The 21,214-nt window shown below is 33.0% G+C and overlaps 3 protein-coding genes across 4 annotated transcripts; all 3 read right to left on the bottom strand.

Annotated features, from left to right (window-relative positions):
- Positions 1-1,340: 1,340 nt before the first annotated feature.
- On the bottom strand, positions 1,341-3,201 carry LOC107643111 (ethylene-responsive transcription factor CRF2-like). Its single transcript, XM_016346677.3, has one exon. The coding sequence runs from the start codon at positions 2,556-2,558 to the stop codon at positions 1,581-1,583; it is 978 nt and encodes a 325-aa protein (XP_016202163.1). The 5' UTR covers positions 2,559-3,201; the 3' UTR covers positions 1,341-1,580.
- Positions 3,202-9,362: 6,161 nt separating this feature from the next.
- Positions 9,363-12,403, bottom strand: LOC107643110 (putative glucose-6-phosphate 1-epimerase). 2 transcript variants are annotated; one of them, XM_021123184.2, is made up of 9 exons: positions 11,973-12,403; positions 11,673-11,886; positions 11,516-11,590; positions 11,355-11,411; positions 11,104-11,267; positions 10,884-11,018; positions 10,705-10,807; positions 10,472-10,571; positions 9,363-9,792 (listed from the first exon to the last, which is right to left on the bottom strand). In XM_021123184.2, exons 2-9 carry the CDS (start codon positions 11,781-11,783, stop codon positions 9,623-9,625), a joined length of 915 nt encoding a protein of 304 aa, XP_020978843.1. In that variant the 5' UTR covers positions 11,784-11,886; positions 11,973-12,403; the 3' UTR covers positions 9,363-9,622. The 2 variants fall into 2 exon arrangements, with proteins under 2 accessions (XP_020978843.1, XP_088344350.1); XM_088488224.1 differs by having other exon boundaries at positions 11,107-11,267.
- Positions 12,404-16,105: 3,702 nt separating this feature from the next.
- Positions 16,106-21,070, bottom strand: LOC107643109 (hydroxyproline O-galactosyltransferase HPGT1). The gene is made up of 12 exons (XM_016346675.3): positions 20,268-21,070; positions 20,129-20,192; positions 19,897-19,946; positions 19,423-19,616; positions 18,697-18,760; positions 18,539-18,611; positions 17,967-18,090; positions 17,697-17,784; positions 17,541-17,591; positions 17,387-17,458; positions 17,146-17,258; positions 16,106-16,490 (listed from the first exon to the last, which is right to left on the bottom strand). The coding sequence occupies exons 1-12, from the start codon at positions 20,381-20,383 to the stop codon at positions 16,468-16,470; spliced, it is 1,032 nt and encodes a 343-aa protein (XP_016202161.1). The 5' UTR covers positions 20,384-21,070; the 3' UTR covers positions 16,106-16,467.
- Positions 21,071-21,214: the final 144 nt, after the last annotated feature.

Below are 21,214 nucleotides of genomic sequence, written 5' to 3'. Positions count from 1 at the left end.
TAGTGTCTTTGTGTCTTTTCTGTATGTCAGAATAGACACAAAATACACTAATCCAGTGTCTCTAGATACATTGTCTCATCTTCCCTGTCAAATACGATTTTATATTTTTGTGTCCCTCTCTCTCTCAGTGTGAACAAAAGCAGTCTGAAGTAGGGCTGGCAATGGGTAGAGTAGGGTTTGGACCCTACCCTAACCCTACCCGCGGATTGAAAATTTTATTAAAACTCTACCCTACTCTATTCGCGAGTTGAGAATCTCTCAATCCTAACCCTACCCGCACCCTAAAATTCTAAACCCTACCCTAAAATTCTAAATCCTAAAATTCTATCAAGATTCAAAAACTTAATGATATTTAAATTCGATTGCCTTATAAATGACAAAAATATTCGCACATATTTCAAAAGGTAATAGAATAGTATGTTCGTTGACATGTTCATGAGTTATGTGAAAAAGAAAAGAAAAGTTATCTATCTAAGAAATATTAACGGTAATTGCTTATTAGTTATCAGCGAAAGAAAATAAAATAAAGTTAATTTAGTGCGATCTAGAAGTAAATAAACCGTGAAAGTTTAGAAAATTTTACCTCATTACCCTTGTTAAATTATATGTGAAAAAACAGGGAGAGACAATGAAGATTTTAATTTAAAATAGAAAAAATATTATTAAAATATATTAAAAAATAACTTTAATTTTAATAATATTTATATAATGACCGTAATCAAATGAAGCATTTTCTTATTAAAACCTACCTAATTAAAAATTAAATATAATGTAAGTTTAGAAAGTTCTACCTCATCATTACCCTTGTTAGTTGTTATAAATCGATGTATGTATGCATGTGAGTGATGAATTACATGAAATAGTTTTGAAATAGGAAACATTTGTGGGGTTATTACCCTGATTTGAAGGACCCTCCTATCACCATAATATATAATTGTGTCTATCACTGTAACGCGTGCTCTTCAAAAGCGACGAACTACATTTGGCTTAAACTCTCACGCTAAATGAACTGTTAACTGTTAAGCACTATAACTTACTAACATTTTTACGATAATCACTTTTTTCCATAACTATCAAATGGAATATAAACACAATAAATGTGTTTAATTCTTCGAAATAACTATTTTATAATTCACATAATGTACAGAATAAACAACTACATACTAGAGTTCAAAGGTTAGCAACGGAAACATTGGGACAAAATTAGTCCCATGCTTAAAATAAATTGATTAAATTAAACACTAACAAAGTAGCAATATAAGTAAAGTGTATTAAGAGTTTAAGACAATTGCGGATTTGCAGTAACAAGACTCAAGGATCATCCATCTGTTAAACGTCGATTCGTGAACTAATTAAATATATTCATTACTTAACTGTCACAACTTACAAGCAGTAGAACACAACCAAAAAAAAGAAAAAAGACAAAAAGGATTAGTGATTACAGTAGTTATTTCCCGCCGATACAAAATTTGCCAGTTTTTGGCAACAGAATGACGCAAAATCACGCTAATATGCTATATTAAGTAATAATATAAGTACTAATTAAGTAGTATTAACTTAAACGAAGCCACTAATTAAAATCAAAGAGCAAGAAGCGGATCTGAAGGGAATAAATCAGTTATATCTTGGAAGAAGTCATCCTCTCTGTGCCAGTTTTTGAAGCCGAAATCAAAGTCCTCACAAGAAGTGAGGAAACCGCCGCCACCGCCGCCGCAATCATCGGCGAAGAGCAAGCTTTCTTCAAAAACATCTGGCACCACCAACGGCGAAGAAGAGACTTGAAAATCAAAGAGCACATCACTCGGAATGTGAAGGAATGATGAATCGTCTTCCTCAGATTTGACCTTATTATTCTCTGACACGCTCGAATATTCATCCTCTTTGCCCGTTACGGCGGATTCACCTTCCTCCGATAAGGAATAACAACACTGATTATGATGATGATGATGATGATGAAGCACCGAAGTTGGAGAGAACAGATTGTGACTCTGACTGTGATTGTTGTTGGTGCTTTGAGACTCCTCATCGCCGGAACTGTAACCGTTTACCAAAACCGTTGGTGCTGCCGTTTTATTTTCATTATTATTATTACTGTCCAGCGTTGCGGTTGGTGGCGGCGTTATGAAATTGGTGAGCGCGTCGGGTCCACGCAGTTTAATGGCCGCGTTGTCGTACACCATGGCAGCTTCCTCCGCGGTGTCGTAGGTACCTAACCATAACCTCACGCGCCGTGAAGGGTCTCTTATCTCCGCCGCCCATTTCCCCCATGGCCTCTGCCTCACCCCCCGGAACTTCCTGCCGGAGATTTGGCGGCGAATGGCCGGAGCTCTGGGCTTGGCGGCGGAGGTACTTGCTGATGACTTCTTGGTTCTCTTCCGGGAAGGCACTTGACAGGGCTCGATAAGAATCTCGTTGACGAGCTTTCTGTGTCGGTGGTGGCGCGTGGAGGATGAGAGCTGTGCTTCGTCGCTGGAGGAGTCGGTGGCATCAGCGTCAGTAACTGTTATCCTGACGAGTTTGGTGCGGTGGTGAGTGTAGTTAGGAGGAGGCGCAGGCATGTTGTGTTTTTGTGTATCAGATTCTTAGAGATAGCAATAGCATTGATGTTGAAAGGGAAAACGGTGAGATATATAGATAGGAGCGCAAAAGAAGATATTCGTTTGGGACAAGACAGGAAGCAACGAGAGTAATAAGTAGTAAGTAATATAAGGTTGATGAGTGAATTAGTAATAGTGGCTGTGGCAGAGGAAGGTATTAAATAAGGCAAGTGATTAATAATAATATGAAGAGGGGAGTTACGTTATGGTAATGGAATGGAAGCAGTGTGAGTGAGTGAATGAGGGGACACAAGGTACGAAAAAAGTGAGTGAGAGGCGCTATATAGCAATAGCATTAGCCTGTGTGGGGCTAAAAGAGAGGCACGAATTTTCTGAAAAAGAAATATAAAATAATAAAAATAAAGGGAGAGGTATGTATGAATATCAACAGTACCTTTACCAGAAAAGATAAAGGAGGTTTGCCCCAAATGAAGGCCTGCCCTGTCTCTGCGACTGCTAATCACCGTACATTCTATCTTTGGCGGTGAAGTGATAGCTTAACGGAAATTAGATCTTTTCAGTCACTGCTTCTGGACTAGTACTTACTACCACGCACAAAATCAAAATAGACCAAAAAAAGGTTCTCAACTGTAAGTAGAGAGGACCAAGTACTGCTTCCTTTGCTTAACGGAAACCTATTTTATAGCATCCTAACAGACCTATTCACTAAACACTTCAATCACTAATTCTTTATTCTTATCTCTGCAAATCAAGCATTAATTCAATTCCTGCTCCGGTGAAGCGGCAAAGGTCTCACAAAAGCAGCACGTATTAGCTTAATAAAATAACGACACGTGGGGTGGGACAAAAGGCCAGTCCTCTCACGTGACCTCAGACACTTGGAATCCTTTCAGTCCTCCTTTGACTCAAAAGATAATCTACTCATCACTCCATAGTCCATACTTTATAGTAACTGAAATTAAAATTAAAAAGTAAAAACTCGAGTGCATGCCCATTAAATTACATCTCTAATAACGCTTAATCATTGTTATTATTGCTGGTACTAGAAAGTTGTATCCAAGTACTACGAGTATTTTAACCGTGCTTTGTGTGTGTGTTTTATTGAAATGAAAGAGGCCGTTACAATATGCAATTTACCACCAAGGAACATAGACACAGTTATGTCAGCGTCCAGCTTAATGGGTTTTAATTTAGTTTACCCAAGTTAAGCAACGTGCCAACGCAATCTTGAAATTGGCGCCATTCATTTGTATAGTCATTTCTTACTCTTTTTTGTACTTAGCATTGGCTACTTTTCTAAAGAAACCTTGCTTTTTTTTCTTCTTTTATATATAGGCTCCATCCTAAGACATATTACGTGTGTTACTGTTACTAATTAGTAAATTAAAAGATTGTGACAGCAGGCCATCTATCTTTCGTTATTATTATTATTATTATTATGGTAATGCTATGCCTTATACACTTACACCCCTCATGTGAATCTAGAGATATGGGCAAATTAAACACATATTGTGATTGTGTACAGTGCATGGTTGGTAGAACTGGTTTAATACTTAAATAGTGTACCAACTGAAATTGAATTCGGGGATTATATATGTTACACAGTTGGAATTAAAAAGAAGGACAGAAAAAACATTAATTAATACATAGAATTATTATTTTACTTGGTAGCTTTCTGATATTTCGGAAACTGCTGGCTACCACTGATGAGAGGTGAATCAATGAGATATATATATAAAAAAATCACAATAATAATAAGGGAAATACACAAGGCTCGACAATTTTTCAAAGAGTACGACATGGTCGTATGCATAAACATATTAACCACTAACACACACACGCACATTGCTTGGGGTTCCCAGTTTTGGAGTCAAATTTGTACATGCATGGAAGAATGGGCCACAATTAATTTATTAATTCAACACTAGAACATCATTATTGCTCTTTTATATGTATTTCTAGTACTTCGTTAGTACTGAGTATTATACCGTTAGAAATAGAAGCTAAGAAGAAGTTAATTATATATATATATATTAGCAATAGCATGGTCTTCTAGGCGTAAATTTCATTGCATTGAGCCACAAAATACATACAAGTTATGGTACTTGTCATTTAGGTAAATAACCGCACTCGTGTGTATCTTTATTATACAAGTCAAAACAAGCACTATATGCTTTGTTTTGAGCTATTATCATTACACTATCATAATAATGTCCGAGACAGCAACAACACCCACATAAACAAGCACCGGGATTCGTTTTTTCAACCATTTCACACGAAAAATTGTACCATGAATTAGTTATTCATGTACCATCATCTTACTATCCTTTGTTTTTGCAATTTTAAATTTCTTTTGCCATTTATCAGATATATTTGGTGCATGCATAGACACGTCCTATAAATATTTTTTTCATTCCCCACCTCAAATTAAAATAATGTCGTACACACACACACACTCTATGTGATATAGACATAGGTGTCAAATTTGAAAAACGAATAAAAAAAAGGTTAACTATTAGGTAAATGACTATGACATGTTACCGCATAAATATAGTTACCTTTAATTTGTACGTATATAGCGGCATAATAGCGCAGTAATTTGCAGAACTTTTTGGCATTTGATAGCAATATATGGGAAGGAAATAAACAAAAAGAAGATCAGAGGGAACAAGAGTAGCTAGTCACGGATTATTGAGCTCAGCTACAGCTACACCCTGCAGCTCCCTTCAAATCTTGTACGGATATTTCAAAAAAATCTCGTGGGATAATAATTTTCTAAAAATAATATCATTTATTTCTATATTAATAATATTTATGCAATTTAAATAATTTCTTGGTTTATGTGTTTATATATCTCAAACCAAGATTATTATATATAATTGGACAGAGAAAACATTAGTAACAATTTATAGCAAACATGGAGCATCAAAATACATATATAGATGGAAATAAAAGCATAAGTTGGTTCAAACACGAAGTATATCACAAAGGAATTAAAAGTTGTGTATGGGGCACAGAAACATGATCACGAGGTCCATACCCTGGTGTAAGGAAAAAGGGTTCACAAAGAAATCCATGTTTGCATGTAATATATGTCTCAAGAAAGCATGATGCATGCAAATGATAAATGAATTATGGAAGAATTGAAATTAGTATATATAATATTGAGTATTTTATCTTATAAATTTTTTATTTTTATTTTTTTTTTCGATGTGAGAAGAATTTTTTATAAGAGAGTTCTATGGTGTTTAAAAAATTGATGTCTAATTTATCTAAAAGGTGAAAGAAAAAAGTATGAACTTCACTTTTTATATTTGTATCATGTAAAGTAAAAATTAAACATAATAAACAACATCTTTTTTATACTATTCACATTTACTATTTAACCCTAACAAAGTAATGAAAATTAAATCATGTTACCAATATCTAATAATAACATCAACCTTAATTACTGAATATTATGCTAATAAAATGACGTGGTTTTCTGGTTTTGTCAGAAATGTCCACTTCAACATGTATATAAGATTCGTGTACACATCTGGCGAAACGAGTCGCCCATCACTGTTTTCTCAGATTTTTTTTTTCTTTGTAGGGACAATAAGAATTCAAGTGCTTGCAGTTGTGTTTAACAAAAAATAATGAAATTAGAGAGTACAGTACACTTGATGTCTCAGGTAAAATGTATCATCTGCACTAGCCAGTAGAAAAATTTAATTTGCCATAGATCACCGACTCACCGTACCGTTTTCCATGGAAAGTTATTTTTTAACCCATTGTTTGAATGGTCGAATTTGAAAGAAAAGAAAATAGAAAAAGAGAAAATGGATAAAAAAAATAATTTTTTTTTGTTGTTTGGGTGAAAAGAAAAAATAAAGTAAAAAGAAAAAATTAACGTGAAATTCACTAAAATATTTTCACCTCAAAAGATGAAATAAAAATGAAGAGAAATGTATGAAATATTAATAAAATTACACATTTATTTCTTATTATTAATAAATTATAATTTACGTATAATATAGATAAGGGTATTAATATAATTTTATACGATTATAAATTTTTTTTTAATTTAAACAAAAAAAAATTTTATTTTCTTTTCATTCATTTTCTCTCCATCCAAACAATATACAAATAATTCCACTTTTTTTTTTCTCTTCTCATTTTTTTTTATTATTTTCTCTCACTTTTCTACCATTACATTGGCTATTTGTCATCTTTAATTTAATTTAGCAACAATTATTCCTTATTAGCAATTTGACAATAAGTTCACTAAATCAAAAGTGATGGAGGGTGTTACGGTTTAATGTATGTGGAGGTCTAAGGTACGGTAAATTAAAATAACCATATTACTATACTATGAATCTTTTATTAAGTCTGTCTGTGGTCAATATAAAATACATTTTTAAATATAAAATGTATTTTAAAAATTAATTAAATAATATATATTTATATATAAATATATAATAATTAATTTAGTGACTAAATTTTTAATTTGTAGATACATAAATTTTTATATTAAATTATTTTGTTTGAGAGGATACCAAGCGATGTTGTAGTACTTAGTTTGAAATTGAGAGGATATATAAATACCAGTATATTATTATAGTGAGTACAATGACTTTAAGTTACACTTTTGTATTGTTTAAAATATTTTTTTAATTTAAAAAATAAAAATAAAAAATATTACAAAATATAACTTTAGTTTTAGTATCAACTTTTAAACCAGAGTCACACTTTTATATTGTTTAAAATGTTTTTTAATTTAAAAAATAAAATTATAAAATTATAAAATAAAAATATTTAATTTTAATTTTAGAATCAATTTTTAAACCAAAATTCTATAAGAAGGTATTGTTGTAGACTTGTATATTTGTTTTTGTTTTTTATGGCTGAGTCTAACATATTAATAATTAATTCATCGGCTTTATTTAAAATTTTATGGTTGATTAATGAATTATTGTATGCATAAAATTTGAACCTCCTACACTTATTTAAACTAATTAATGAACCAATAACTCGATTTTATATTTCATCTCGTTATAGTGAATGCAAGTTGGATCCAGCAGCGTATTTTAGTTATCAACAAGGTCGATGTGCGTACTGAATGGAATTCTCCTAAACAATTTAACTAGTTGCACTTCTTGTTCAGTTAAGTAAAAAATCTTTCTATTAATTAATAGTAATTTGAATTGAAGTTGTTATAAATGGCTTATACAAAGGGTTGAAACTGTCCAAGTAAATTAATGAAAATGAATATTATAAGATTGATGGAGGGTGGTTCTTGGGGAAAGAGTATAGGCATGTGGATTGTGGGAGGGGCGGCATAAATTGTCCATTATAGCAGCCGATTAGTTAAACATGTTTCTGAATTCTGCATGATCATGTGCGTCAGCTACATCATCTTATGGCTTATGCTACAACCCTACAACTTAATAGCATTCTGATTTTAAGTTGAACTTGCTACCAGCCTAGTAGGACCATTAGCAAAATATATATATATATATATATATATATATATATATATATATATATATATATTTGTTGTTGTCCATAATATTTTTCAAACCGACAGATGAATGATTAATTCGTTATCGATCAAAACTCCATTTAATAGTTTATTGTTGACTAATGAGTTGATGTATGTACAAGTCGGGATTTAAACCCTAATACTTATTTAAATAGATTAGTGAATTAATTTTTTTTTTTCCAAAGGTAAGTTAAATTTTATTTTTTAAAAAAAAAAACAAGTGTCCAAAGAGGGACAAACAGAAAGCAATTGGGAATTCCCACTATAGATGACACAATAAAACCTATGGCTAAGGAGAAAGGGAACGAAACATGAGGATATGTGCTGAATCCTTAGTTTCATCTCAATGGTACCCCATCACTGCATCAGTTATCTCCTTTATTGTAGTCTTCTTTCCTTCAAACACTTCTCTATTTCGAGCTTTCCAAATTTCCCAGCAGACAAACACAACTCGAGAAAGTGTCTCGACGCCGCCTTGGTTTCTGGTGGTGACCCGCAGCCACGACGCAAAATCTGCAGACCCATTTCTTCATGGGCCATCAAATTGCACAAGTTGGGCCCATATAAAAATGGTTATATGTATATTATGTTTTTTTTTTCGGATAAAATATATATTATATGTTTTGTTGGTGATTAGCTATTTACAATTTCTTTTCTCTATTTCTTCATGGGCCATCAAATTGCACAAGTTGGGCCCATATAAAAATAGCTCAATTTGGATTTTCTTGGGCTTAAGACCCTTTCTCTTTCTCACTTTTCTGTTTCTTGCCCTCTTTTTGTTTTTGGACAAATGTTCGTTGCCCTTTGCAAACTTTCTATATAATCTGAACAAAAAGCCAAAAAATATGACAAAAATAAAAAATTACTATATAATCCATCCCAAAAACAAAGAAAACTTTACAAGTGATACAAGAAATGAAGCTATCACCAAAATATGGGAAAAGAAAACAAAAAAAAAAAAAAAACTACAAGGATGGATCAAGACACGTTATATGATATTGACAAAAACAAAACCATAGGATGCAACAGAAGATAAGGCATTGTTACTTACAAAGGACTTAGCGGCTGGTTTTTAGGGCCTTCCTCTTTCTCTTTCTTTTTGTTTTCTTTGTTTTTTATTTTTTGTTTAGTTACCAAAAAGAAAAATGACCCAACTATGTTAGGTTGATCTAGTAATTAATTCACTAGTCTATTTAAATAAATGTTGGGAATTCGAATTTCGCCTTTCGGAAGTAGTAATCAGATATTGTAGAAAACCATAAAAAAAATTAAATAAAAAATGACCCCAAAAAAAGAATACATTATTTATATTTCTTTTGTATTTATTTATCTATTACAAAGACGTCTTGACTTTTGACCATATGCATTTCTATTTTAATCACATAACTTGCCCTTCTTTTAGGAAGTTTGTCTATTATGAACCCTTGACATGAGATTCACTCTTATTTACATGCTTATCAAACTTACACCACTTGGTCAAAAAGATTGCTAGGTGGGTTTACTTTTTCTGTTAGTGGTTGCTTAATTGTCTTGGTGTTGTTCAAGTAGAAGGGACAACTGAGAGTTCCAAGCGACCGGTCCATTCTTCACCGGGCTTCAAGGTGATTGGTTTTTCAACTGCTGCGCCATCAACACACAGCATCTGCTTGTACTCTTCATCCCCTAAATCACCCACTGCCTTGGCTTTTTTCTCCCATGGATTCCAAACAACTACCCAATACAATTACAATATTTATGTTTAACGTCACATTTTAATTAATGGTAAAACTATAAGGTGACTACAGTCATGACTATACAAGTGTTGTTAAAATTAAAGATAATGTATATTTTTTGTCTTTGAAGTTTGCTAAAAAATTTTAAAATATTTTTAAGTTTTATTTTATTTTAATTTTGTCCTAAAAATTTTTGCTTTATACTAATAATACTTCTGACAGCTAAATTTTCAAAAAATTTAGGACTAATTTAGAAACAAATTTACAAGAATAACTATTAACACAAGCAAACCAAATGCATTATTATTGAATTAATCCTAATTTTTTTTATACAAATCGAAAATTTTTGGGATAAAAATAAAACAAAATAAAATTTAAGAGTATTTTTAAAACTTTTGACAAATTTCAAAGACAATAAATATATTTTATTCTAAAATTAAAGTTATATTTTTATAATATTTTTTTAGCAATGCTTTTTAAAAAACATAGCTAAATGATAAAAAAAATATTACTTTAATTTTAATAACGCTTTTTGAAACACTATAACTTTCCTAGCCATCATAGCGTAAGGTATACACAAAACTATATATATAAAATAAGCAGAATATGTATGAAATGGTTACATAAATGGATTCATTTTCCTAAAAATACAAATGTTATCTATGAATAAATCTTACCAACATCTGGAAGTCCGTCCTTCCTTATTACAAATGTTCGCTTTCTTTCATGATCAAGAACTGCTACCGTATTACAAGAATCAAGATACACTCGGTCCACCTAAACACATGGAAATTAAAAGAAATTAAATAATAATAATAATAGAGAGTATCTTAGGCTTAGCAAGCTGATTCAATCTTAGGCCTGGGTAGATGCACATAACAAGAATTCATGAAGTGAACGAAAATGTGACCTCTGATTCAAATGTTAAAGCATCTCCTTGTTCTGTGAAGCGTTCTTTTTGATATAGATTGTCAAGGTAGTCCAGAGTTTCCAGCCCTTCCACTCTCACTTCACTGATCAACATGTTCATTCAAATATTAACATTACAACTCATTTAAGATTAATATTCAGAATCACAAGATTAGGTACCTGATATCAGAGATAGATAAATATGTATGGTAAGCAAAGGAGAAGCTAAATGGCTTGCTATTCACATTCCTCACGCGAGATATTATACTTAGATACCCTTCTGCTGCCAGTGACACCCTTAGCCTAAACTCAAAGCTGCACAAAATAATAACTTAATATCACTCACTATTCACTATATAATTCTATATATAGTGTTAAAGAAATGATGGATTGTTACTACTACCTATGTGGCCATATTTTGAGATCATCTTCGGATGGTTTGAGTAGCAAGTCAATATGAGGTTTTGCATTGGATTCATTAGGAAGAGGTGGAGGATTTTTATCAATGGTCCACATCCTGTTCCTCGCAAATCCATGTTGCTCTAATGATCCACGGTTTCCAAACTGGGTATAAAAAAAGTAATTAAGCACATCTATGATTGTATTATGTAATTCATTAATAGAGATTCATTACTATATTTATATATATACCTGTGGAAAACAGATTGGAATTCCTCCTCTGACTGCTTTAGGAGGATTAAATATTGCCTGAAAAGGAAGGAGGGAAGAAAATTCAGTACCAATTCATTGAGGATTAATTAACAATTTTTAATTTTCTGAAATGACAAACATTTAATTAATTGATTAATTACCTTAGAACTAGTGAACAATAACTCTTCACCCCGTTCTGTTTTCCATGAAAGAACCTGTCCTCCGTGCAAACTAACCTGGAGAAAGATCTCATAACACTTATAATCATCATCATGAGATTAAAAGATCAACAGAAAATGATAAGAGTGAGTCACGCACCCTTGCTGAAGCTCCTCGATTGTTTCGAAGAATGACTTGCTCTATTCCATTCCTGTCCTTGCTAACTTCAACCCCACCTCTCCCATCACTTTCTCCTCCTTGTTGATTCATCTCCAAAATCCACACACAATTTGGGACCAAACAAGTATATGAACAAGTGTGGTACCTCTGATCTGTCCAACTTTAATTTGCTGAGGTGACGGAATTGGTTCAGCTGTCACGGAAGCAGGTGAAAAATCATGAGCTTCCTATGATTACTTTCTTGTGAAAACTAAACCCAAACGACCAACTCTCAACTACCTTAATCAGCACACGGATCCACAACCCAGAAACAGAACTCTAATTGTTTTAACCTGTCCAAAGAGAGATAACAGAGCAATAAAACTTTAGGCACCGCCACCTCCAAACCGTTACTTTAAATTTCAGTTATGACTTATGTGACAGAGTCTAACATAGGAACAAGACATTGAAAAATCGTGAATCAAACGCCTTTCAGAGTCGAAAGTCAATTCTAAACACCAAACTGTTTGAGATAAAATGGTGTCTTGTTTTCTTTATTTATCAAATTTAGGGTGACACTATGCGCCCCACCCCTCCCGTATTATTATTATTAATAGAAAGGACAAATTTTGAAGGGTTCATGAATTGCAATTAATTGCAAAACAGTCATATATAGACCGAAGGGGTCGTAAACATTGGTCTGCTTAGACCAGTTAGTAGCAAATTAGGGTAACTAAGATTTGTTATAGGCCAAAGGATTTATTAATTAATTGGTTTAATAAAAGATAGGAAGCAGGGTCAATATAGATGGGTTGAAGGCTTTTTTCCACTTTAAACGGCTTTAGTTGACTCTAATATGAACATGTGACTGCATTACCAGAATTAACTACCCGGGTTACGTGACAAATCAGAATATGCCTTTTCAACCTCCCAATAGTTTAGAGTATTAAACCTTAAACGAGGTTGCCTTCTTTTTCTTTCATTTTTGGTCGAATAGGATCTAGGTAGGGGGTAGTTAGTTGGTGGATCGTAAGACATGCAATAAAAAGTCATAACATATGGGTTGATCCATGAATCTTTGTGTCTTAGAGGGGGAAAATGTCATTTATGTTGACTTGTGTTTAAAAGACATTTTTTTAAAATTTAGAAGTAAAATATTTTAATTCAAATTATGGTAAGTAACCGAGATATGGATAGGGGTGAACGCGGATCGGATCGGATCGGATATGGCCAAAATTTCGATCCGATCCGTACTAAAATCATCGGATCGGATTGGATCCAATATCCGCAAAACACAAAAATATTTTTAAAAGTTTATTTTTATTTAAAAAATATCAATAAAATTCATTTTTTCTATTCTTTTAAATATGTTTACTCTTAAAATAATATTAAACATACTTTTTTTGAATAATAAATTAAAATAATAAAACATATATGATAATTATTAGTTGAAATAAAATATAAAAAGAATATTTATTTATTTATTTTTTTTTTATTTTTGTGGGTACGCGGATATGCGGATACCAACACAAAATTAGCAATCCGATCCGCAGTGGCGGAACTTGAAACAAAATTTTGGGGGGGCCAAATAAAAAATAATTGTCAAAATATTTTTTTATATAGACCTCATTTAAGATAAGTTCGTCTAATCTCATCTCTTTGATTTGGGTGATACTGCCAAATTTAAAGTCCTTTTTCAAGATCTCGTTCCAAAAAGTTAAAGTTAAAGTCATCAGATATAACTTTTTGAACTTTTGAAGGTTATATCTCACTTTCTTCGTGATTCATTAAAGTAGAACTATCTACATGTGTTGATATTGTAAAAGTTATATGTTCTCCTTCTTAAATATTAGCCTTCCTCTTAAAAAATGTATCAATTCTTTGATTTTTCATTATTATTTTATATAAAAATTTGAATATATATCCTGTAAAATATATAAAGAAGAAGTTAGAAGGACAAATATTAAAATTTATAATATTTATTGAATTTTTTTTATCAATTTATACAAATACAATAATATTAATACTTATTGAATATTCTATTATTTTTTATCATATAAAAAATTAAATTAAATAAATAGTAAAATATAAAATAATATTAAATTAAATAAATAAAAGATATCTAATTTTTTATATTTGAACCTAAAGATAGAGAGAGTGTTGTTTATTGAACTTATTAGATACTTTAAATTATAGTAAAGTATTTAAGTCAAGTGAACTATTTTTTATCTTTTGAAAAAGTACTACTAAGTTTTTTATAAAAAGTTTGGGGGGGCCATGGCCACCCCTTGTCTGAACTAAGCTCCACCACTGCCGATCCGACTAGTGTGCGGATCCGATCCGATGCGAAAGTCTTGCGGATCAGATTCATATCCGCAATTTTCGGATCGAATTCGAATAAATACCGCGGATATGCAAATCGAATCTGATCATGAACAACCCTAGATATGGACATATGGTTAAGAAAAAAAAGAACACTACGATAAATGGTGCCTAAGGAATGAAAATGAATTGCAATAGGACACAAGATTTAGATTTGGTCAAATGGGCAAGTGAGGGGAATTATGTTTACACGTGAAAAGAAATAAAAAGTTGGGAAACTTAAAAAGAAATAAAATTTGGAAACATTTTACTCCTCACAAAGTGGATTTGGACTTTGGAGTGGAGTTAAGACTTAAGAGGAAGGGATGGAAGGGGGACCTTATCTTTCAGAATAGTCGGTGCACTTTGTTTGGTCAATGTGCATGAATGGGATCAGTTCAAGACTTTGGAGCAATGAAAATAATAAATGAAATTGAGAAATACAATACCATTATCCGGAAAATTCTAACCATAACATTTAAGATACAGTAATTATCTATCTAAAGGTTAATAATACTATCACGTCGTCTTAATAGTAAAATTCTACTAATGTTTATTTGGATTGTTTTGCATTTTTCTTATTATAAAAAATGAATTTATATATAATTGCACGCCGCAAGATCTATTAATAAATCATATCTTCTTTGGCTTAAGAGTGCACAAACAGACAGTCCAACAGGGCCGGCCATTTTAAAGGAAAATAATTGATGTATTCACTATTGTTGGTCTTATATATATAAGACACAGAAATTAAATATATTTTCTTGTTTCATATATCATCAGTATATGGATTGAGTTAAAAAGAATTTTAAGAATACACTTCAATTATATAAAACTGAAAGTATGTTATTAAAAAAACTACAATTTTAATTGTCATGGGTGTCATTGAGACATTTATTATAAAGGCTCTTAACTGTTTACTACTTATAGGTACATTTGCTTATTTTTTATTTTTTAGTGTAAATTTTAATAATTAATCTTATTTTTATTTAGTATTATACTTTTCAATTTTTATATCCCTTAAAACCCTTAACTTTGCTCATCTCTTGATTCCATATATCATATATGTAGTACAAAAATGTAAGGAAAATATGTTTATTTTTGTTTATGACTAACCTCGCTTTGTTATAAAGCTGTAGTGGCGGAAAAAATGTCCCTGTCAGATAATGTGTATTACTCTTAATGTATTAGCTTTTTTAGTAGCTTCTCAGAAGTTGCTTTTAATTTGCTTCCAACAACTTCTAGCATCAACTAGAAGAATACAACCAATCCAAGTTGATGTATATCTTGTACAAAAGGTAGGTAAAAGCATTCAGAGTTCCTCTTTAGAATTCACCAAGAAAATGGAGAATAAATTGTCCCCTACTTCCCTCAGTGCGATCTTGCTCGGGTAATTGTAGTTTTCTTACAAAGTAGTGATAACGCAAAAGTGAATCTATAGACTATAATATGAAATCTTTAGAAGCGAAAATACTACAGCCTTCAGTTTTTAGGTGATTAACAAATTGCTCATCTATTAATATTATTCATAGAAAACTAATCTGGATAAAAGCAATAAAAAGTATTAACACACAGCAATAGATAAAATGTGTAACTTCCTCAAAGGGAAGAGTGTCGGAAATCATTGACGCGAACGTTGAAACACTTTTAAGATTGTGCATACAGAACCTTAGTCGTAATCAAATCCAGTGTACAAGCCCACCAAATTTCGGGGAGGTAATGAAAGACACTAAAGGTGGATGATTTGATTGAAGAAGACGAAATGCAGTCCACTCATTAAATCTGATTTCCCCGACAAAGATGAAACGAAGGATAAGAATGAGAGACGTTACTTGCACGTAAATGAAGTATAACAAGGAAAATGAATAATAGTAGTGACGTTACGCCTTTCCTTTAGCATTGATTTTATTATGAAATAGAAGCTGATAGATTATTGCACAATTATAAGAACCAATACTCCAAAATCCAAAAGTATCCAGAAGTATAATATATAATAGCTCTGTATAGGAATGTATCACTTGCTAGTGACATACATGTACTATACTTTCTATATTACTCAAATAAGGAAAATATGAACCAAGCCAAAAGGGTGCAAATATTCGTATAAATATAATATTTCCAAGGTGGCCAATATACAAACAAGAGCGTGTTCACACGGACATCTCAACTCTAATAATATAAAAATGTTTTCTATATTTACGTTAATGAATGATTCTTTCATTATCTCATGGTGTAACATTGTATAGTTTAAGAAGGATCAGCGAGAGCTCTTCATATTTACACGCCATGAAGTGGCAGAATCAACTTCTGGCTAAAAAGAATCGGTGAAAAAACACCTGAAGAATTAATGACGATTGTGGAAAAAACAGGTTACCGTTTGCTATACATGATACCGATATTGATACATCCTCGCATATTGTCAGTGGCAGCATCGTCATACTGCTGCACATAGTGCCCCTGAAATTTGGGAAGAAAACATCTCATAACTTGATTCATTTCAGTGGAACTGTGAAATGGCTAAACTCATCAATTTTTATGTGCTCAGGAGTTACAAATCTGTGTTCCGCTAAAACAACAGAAGAAAATGGATACAATTTATAGGACCTGACACTTTCAAGCCTAAACACCTATTGGCTATTACCCATGGAAGGACTAGGATAAAAACTTATAAGTTCAGACCAGTAAAGATAACACATATCCAATTTCATTTATTCTGTTATGAACTTATGATCCAGTTAGCCTAATGTTATTTTGAATTCATTAAATGATCTGATTTACAGTGTTCTGTGTTATGTACAGAAATAACAGAGCTTAAAGCTATGAAGTCCATAACCTATTGAAAAAGCTACCCATATCGCTCGCCATTAGTTCTATTTCTAGTTCCCTAACTAGCAGTATATATATTGGCAAAACATCATAGTATTGGTCCAGAGAAAAGGTGATAATCCAGGGTCTATTTGATTTTCACTTGTATATCTCAACTTAGGCAATGTGTGTAATATTATATGCAATCATCAGCATCCAAGCCATATCTTAGAAAGGAGAAGGCCCTGAATTCCTATCCAGATAAATGGCAATCATTTGTAAGGAGAGGGGTAAAAAGAAAAGTGACCTGTAGATGAAGAGGAGCAGCAAAATGATCTTTCATCAACGTGCATCACATCAAGCCCAATAAACCATGATCCGGTGCTCACATCATCATGTGCATATGTCCGAAGAATATGTCTGCAAAGCAAATATTGGATCTTGATAATGCATTTTGAGATAATGACTACAACATAAACAGACTTGTCAATGGTTTCTCTGGGCTATACATGGTTCATTAGGGGTAGAAACGAACGAAAAGAACATACCTGTTTATTGAAATAAACTGAGCCAATGCTTTCGAAATTACATAGACATCGCTGGAAGCATGCCGAAAGTATCTGTAGCAAAATGCGAGCGTCAACAGCGTCAACAGGTACACTTATATATACGATAAAACAGAGAAAGTCTATATATACTCACGATCTCCCATCGCCAAATTTCCACCAATCTGGTTCATGCCATTGATGTGTCCTATAAGATTCAGGTAAAATGAGAAAAAAAAAAAAAAAGAAGAGCAAATTCTAATAACACAAAAAATAATATCATAACCAGATAAAACATTAGGCGCAGACTCACGGATCAGAGAAAACTTCGCCTGATTTCATACAACCAATATAAACACGGGGCTTATCCAAATAAGAAGTTAGAACTCCTCCCAGGGCATCTGCATAAGAAATCAAGTCATTGAATGCTCATAAAATCACAAAGAAATCCCAATAATTCCGGTAGCTTTTCATGAACAATATGTACTTCAGTCCTCAAGTTATATTGCAAACTAGAATATTAAATATGATTTCTTCTAGTTCTGTAAAACTGCAGAAATAAGCCTTATTAAGGACAACATACCAACATTAACATATACATCGTCATTGGCCTTAAGATAAAACTCTGCATCCCATTTGTCCACAGCATAAATGAAGAATGATTTTATCTTTTTTGCTTTCTCTTCAGGTGCCTCCACTTGATTATCCTGAGGAGGGGAGCAGATAATAAGATTAATAATTTGATTCTTGCATTATTAAGTATACAACTTCATGTGAGGTAGCTAAATATTATCTTAAAGTCCATCACTACATCAAGCTTAATAGTGCACCAGGCGAAGTAAGAACAAACTTTGAACAAAACACACATGATTCAACATTAATACAGCAAATGCCCAAAATTGCTGAGTTGAACAAAAGTTGAATAAGCCTACGTTTTAACAAACGTAACACTTCATCTTCCCTGTCCCCCCCCCCCCCCCCCCCTCCTTCTCTCGCTCTCTCTCTCAAACAACACAATATCTTTAATTTTTGTTTAAGCCCTGCATATTCAATTAAAGTCCTTACAGTCACATAAAAAGGTTATTGTGTTGTACTTGTCAATTTGTCAACAATCAAATACTGTTAGCATGAAACTATTATTAAAAATCAACATACCAGAATGATGAAATCATCGGTCTGGCTGCTTTCTGTTTCAATTTCTTTGTCCAAGCTGTCTCCACGATTTGCGCTGCATAGAAAGGAAATGTTCATTGGACAAAAATGTAAAGTTCCAGTCGTTCATTAGACTTGCATTAAAACTATCAAAGTCATACCTTTTTCCTATTACAAAGCGCACAGTGATACCTTTTTGATCAGCAAGTGTTTTCATAGCAGTATCTACAAGAGGGCATCACCATGTGCTTATAAAAGAGTTCTACAGGATAGACTAGGAAAGCTTGAAGACTATAAAAGACAACCTATATTCTTAGTAGACAATTTCAATTTGAACATAACTAATTAATCATTTCGACATTTATAAACAAAAATTAGTACTAATTAGAAAACCATCTAAGCAGATTAAAAATGAATAGGTGTAGCAAAAGGTGGATTTCTTGATACTAAGAAAGCAAGAACCACACTTGAAAATTAAACCCAAGGTAAATCTCTATTTAAATCTAAAGAAAGGGAAAAAAATGTGAAACAAATGGATAAAAAGCCTCTAAACCATTCTAAACTATCTTTCTTGAAGCCGTCATAACAAGTGAATATCTTTCAGCAATACATCAGTTCAAAACATCTATCAAAACAGGGTTCTAAGTTCACAAGGAAAGCATCCTAAGCGCAGTAATTGGACACATTTCCGTCAGGAACAATTGAAAAGATAAAACATAAATCAATAACAGAACACCTTATTGTCATGATTATTCAGTGGAAGCTAAACTAGAATTTTAATCAGCTCGAAACCCTCATTCATATAGGCATAGCAGCAGGCATTCCATTTCATCCAACTGACTGCTAATTGTCATTGCTAAAGGAACCCAAACCAATGGAAAAGGTACCTGTTGGCATCCAAGCCTTCCGGATTGCATTCCGGTTCTTTTTTCGGCCAAAGGTTGTCATTATCCCAATAACTGCAAGTACCTTCTTAGTAGGCTGCTTCCGACCATTTCCTGGTAATTTCTTTGTAACAAAACTTTCTTGTTTAGCCGCAGATAGTTGCATCTCAAGAGACGACAACTTCTTACGCTGTTCCCTGAAGAAGCAAAAATGAAATAGTGATACCTACAGGCAATAGCCTACCGGTTAAAGGGCATTTGTATCCAAATTTGAACTCAGCATGTGAAATGGAGAAATTAATAGAAGCTCATGGATTACTTAGGTGGATTATATTTATATTCATGCCATTAGTAAATTGATATTTCAGATAAATATACAAGATATTGATGGATCCTAGGTGAAATATCACTTTATTAATGGTGTGAGCATAACCCACCTAAATGCTCCATGATCACCCGCAACTAGAAGAAACGTACCTGCATTCTATAATTTTGAGTGTATCATCAACAGATACGGCGGATTGACCCTGAAATCGTATGAACTATACTGCCTCATTGACATCCTAAAATTTTAAAAAACAAACGCACTAGCAATTGCACTCTCGCACAAACTAAGCAATATTAAATTAGAGATAACTTGCATTAAATAACAATTATGCAATGTATGACATAACATAACTTGAATCACGAAATCTAACATTACGGTTACCTGAGTGGTTCTTTTTTCAAGTTGTTCCATCAAATACGCCCTATTTTCCGCGTCCTGCCACAGCCTGAAAATGGCAGTGGAAACTGAGTTCAAAATTGAAGATCACGAGGAAAGTACGAAGAAGAAGTGAATAACTGACCTGCCAGCGACGTAAATAGTAGACATGGTAGCAAGCATTGCGAGCATGAGAGCAGAGACTCGAGATCCAAAGGAAGAGTGACCAGATAGCCGGTTTTGTGATCCCCGGCTACGCATTTCTTCTCAGATCCAAATCTATGGATGGAAGTTGGAACTGCAGATTGTTTATGTTTTGGAATTGAGACTGAAATGATGTTTGAGAAACCAAGGTGACTTGTTTTCTTTGGTTCGCTTCGGTATTTACGTTTTGAGCTACACAAGTATGACCGCGACGTTATAACTGATTTTATTCAATTTATTTATTTATTTATTTATTTCGGTTTCAACTTTCAACGGAGCTATCTCAGAACCGAGAACTCAGATAGTCAGATGCAGAACGCCAGAACGAACGAACGAACTGCGATGACTTGTTTCAAAGTTCAAAATAAGCTCTCCAGTCCCCAAACATCTTGCATTAGCAAATTTTTTTTTTCAAGTTTTCTTTCGGCCAAGAACATGTTAGCAAATTGAATAATAGGGAGCAATGGGCTTATAATTGGGCTGGTCCAAGAATTAATTTATCTTTTGGTGCGAAGGGCGAAGGCGTAAAAAAAAAGTCCAAAAAAAAAAAAACTTACTTAAAGGCACGCACGTCGAATTTGCTGGGTGTTCCCTCCTTTCTCACCGTCACCTGGGTGAATTGGGTCAGAGCCAGACGGTGACGGTGACGGTAACTTCTACTTCGCGTTCAACAACGGCTTCATGTCTGACGGGGTTCTTAACATTGAAGTCATTTCTGACCCTCTCACAAGCTAACTAAGCTGCTCTTCACAAATTCTGTTAAGTTAGTTTATGTAGACTTGCCATGCTGGCAGCTGAGTTAGTTAGTTAGAGTAGTAACCAAGTTGGTTGGGAGATTAGTTAACTCACTTGCTCATTTTCTGATCTCACGCAAGTCTCTCTGCAGCT

This window comes from Arachis ipaensis, chromosome B5, assembly GCF_059453495.1.
Source record: "Arachis ipaensis isolate K30076 ecotype BB chromosome B5, ASM5945349v1, whole genome shotgun sequence".
Lineage (NCBI taxonomy): Eukaryota > Viridiplantae > Streptophyta > Magnoliopsida > Fabales > Fabaceae > Arachis > Arachis ipaensis.
Note: the sequence above shows the minus strand (reverse complement) of the source record. Positions and strands in the feature narration are given on the sequence as shown.

Excerpts from the sequence above, each read along its gene's own strand:
- LOC107643111 (XM_016346677.3), bottom strand. The coding sequence starts at position 2,558 with ATGCCTGCGCCTCCTCCTAACTACACTCACCACCGCACCAAACTCGTC.
- LOC107643110 (XM_021123184.2), bottom strand. The coding sequence starts at position 11,783 with ATGAATCAACAAGGAGGAGAAAGTGATGGGAGAGGTGGGGTTGAAGTT. Across the intron at positions 11,591-11,672 it reads ATCGAGGAGCTTCAGCAAGG|GTTAGTTTGCACGGAGGACA; the intron begins GTGCGTGACTCA and ends ATCTTTCTCCAG. Across the intron at positions 10,572-10,704 it reads CTTTAACATTTGAATCAGAG|GTGGACCGAGTGTATCTTGA; the intron begins GTCACATTTTCG and ends CCATGTGTTTAG.
- LOC107643109 (XM_016346675.3), bottom strand. The coding sequence starts at position 20,383 with ATGCGTAGCCGGGGATCACAAAACCGGCTATCTGGTCACTCTTCCTTT. Across the intron at positions 18,612-18,696 it reads CGCTTTGTAATAGGAAAAAG|CGCAAATCGTGGAGACAGCT; the intron begins GTATGACTTTGA and ends CTTTCTATGCAG. Across the intron at positions 17,785-17,966 it reads CGATGTATATGTTAATGTTG|ATGCCCTGGGAGGAGTTCTA; the intron begins GTATGTTGTCCT and ends TTTCTTATGCAG.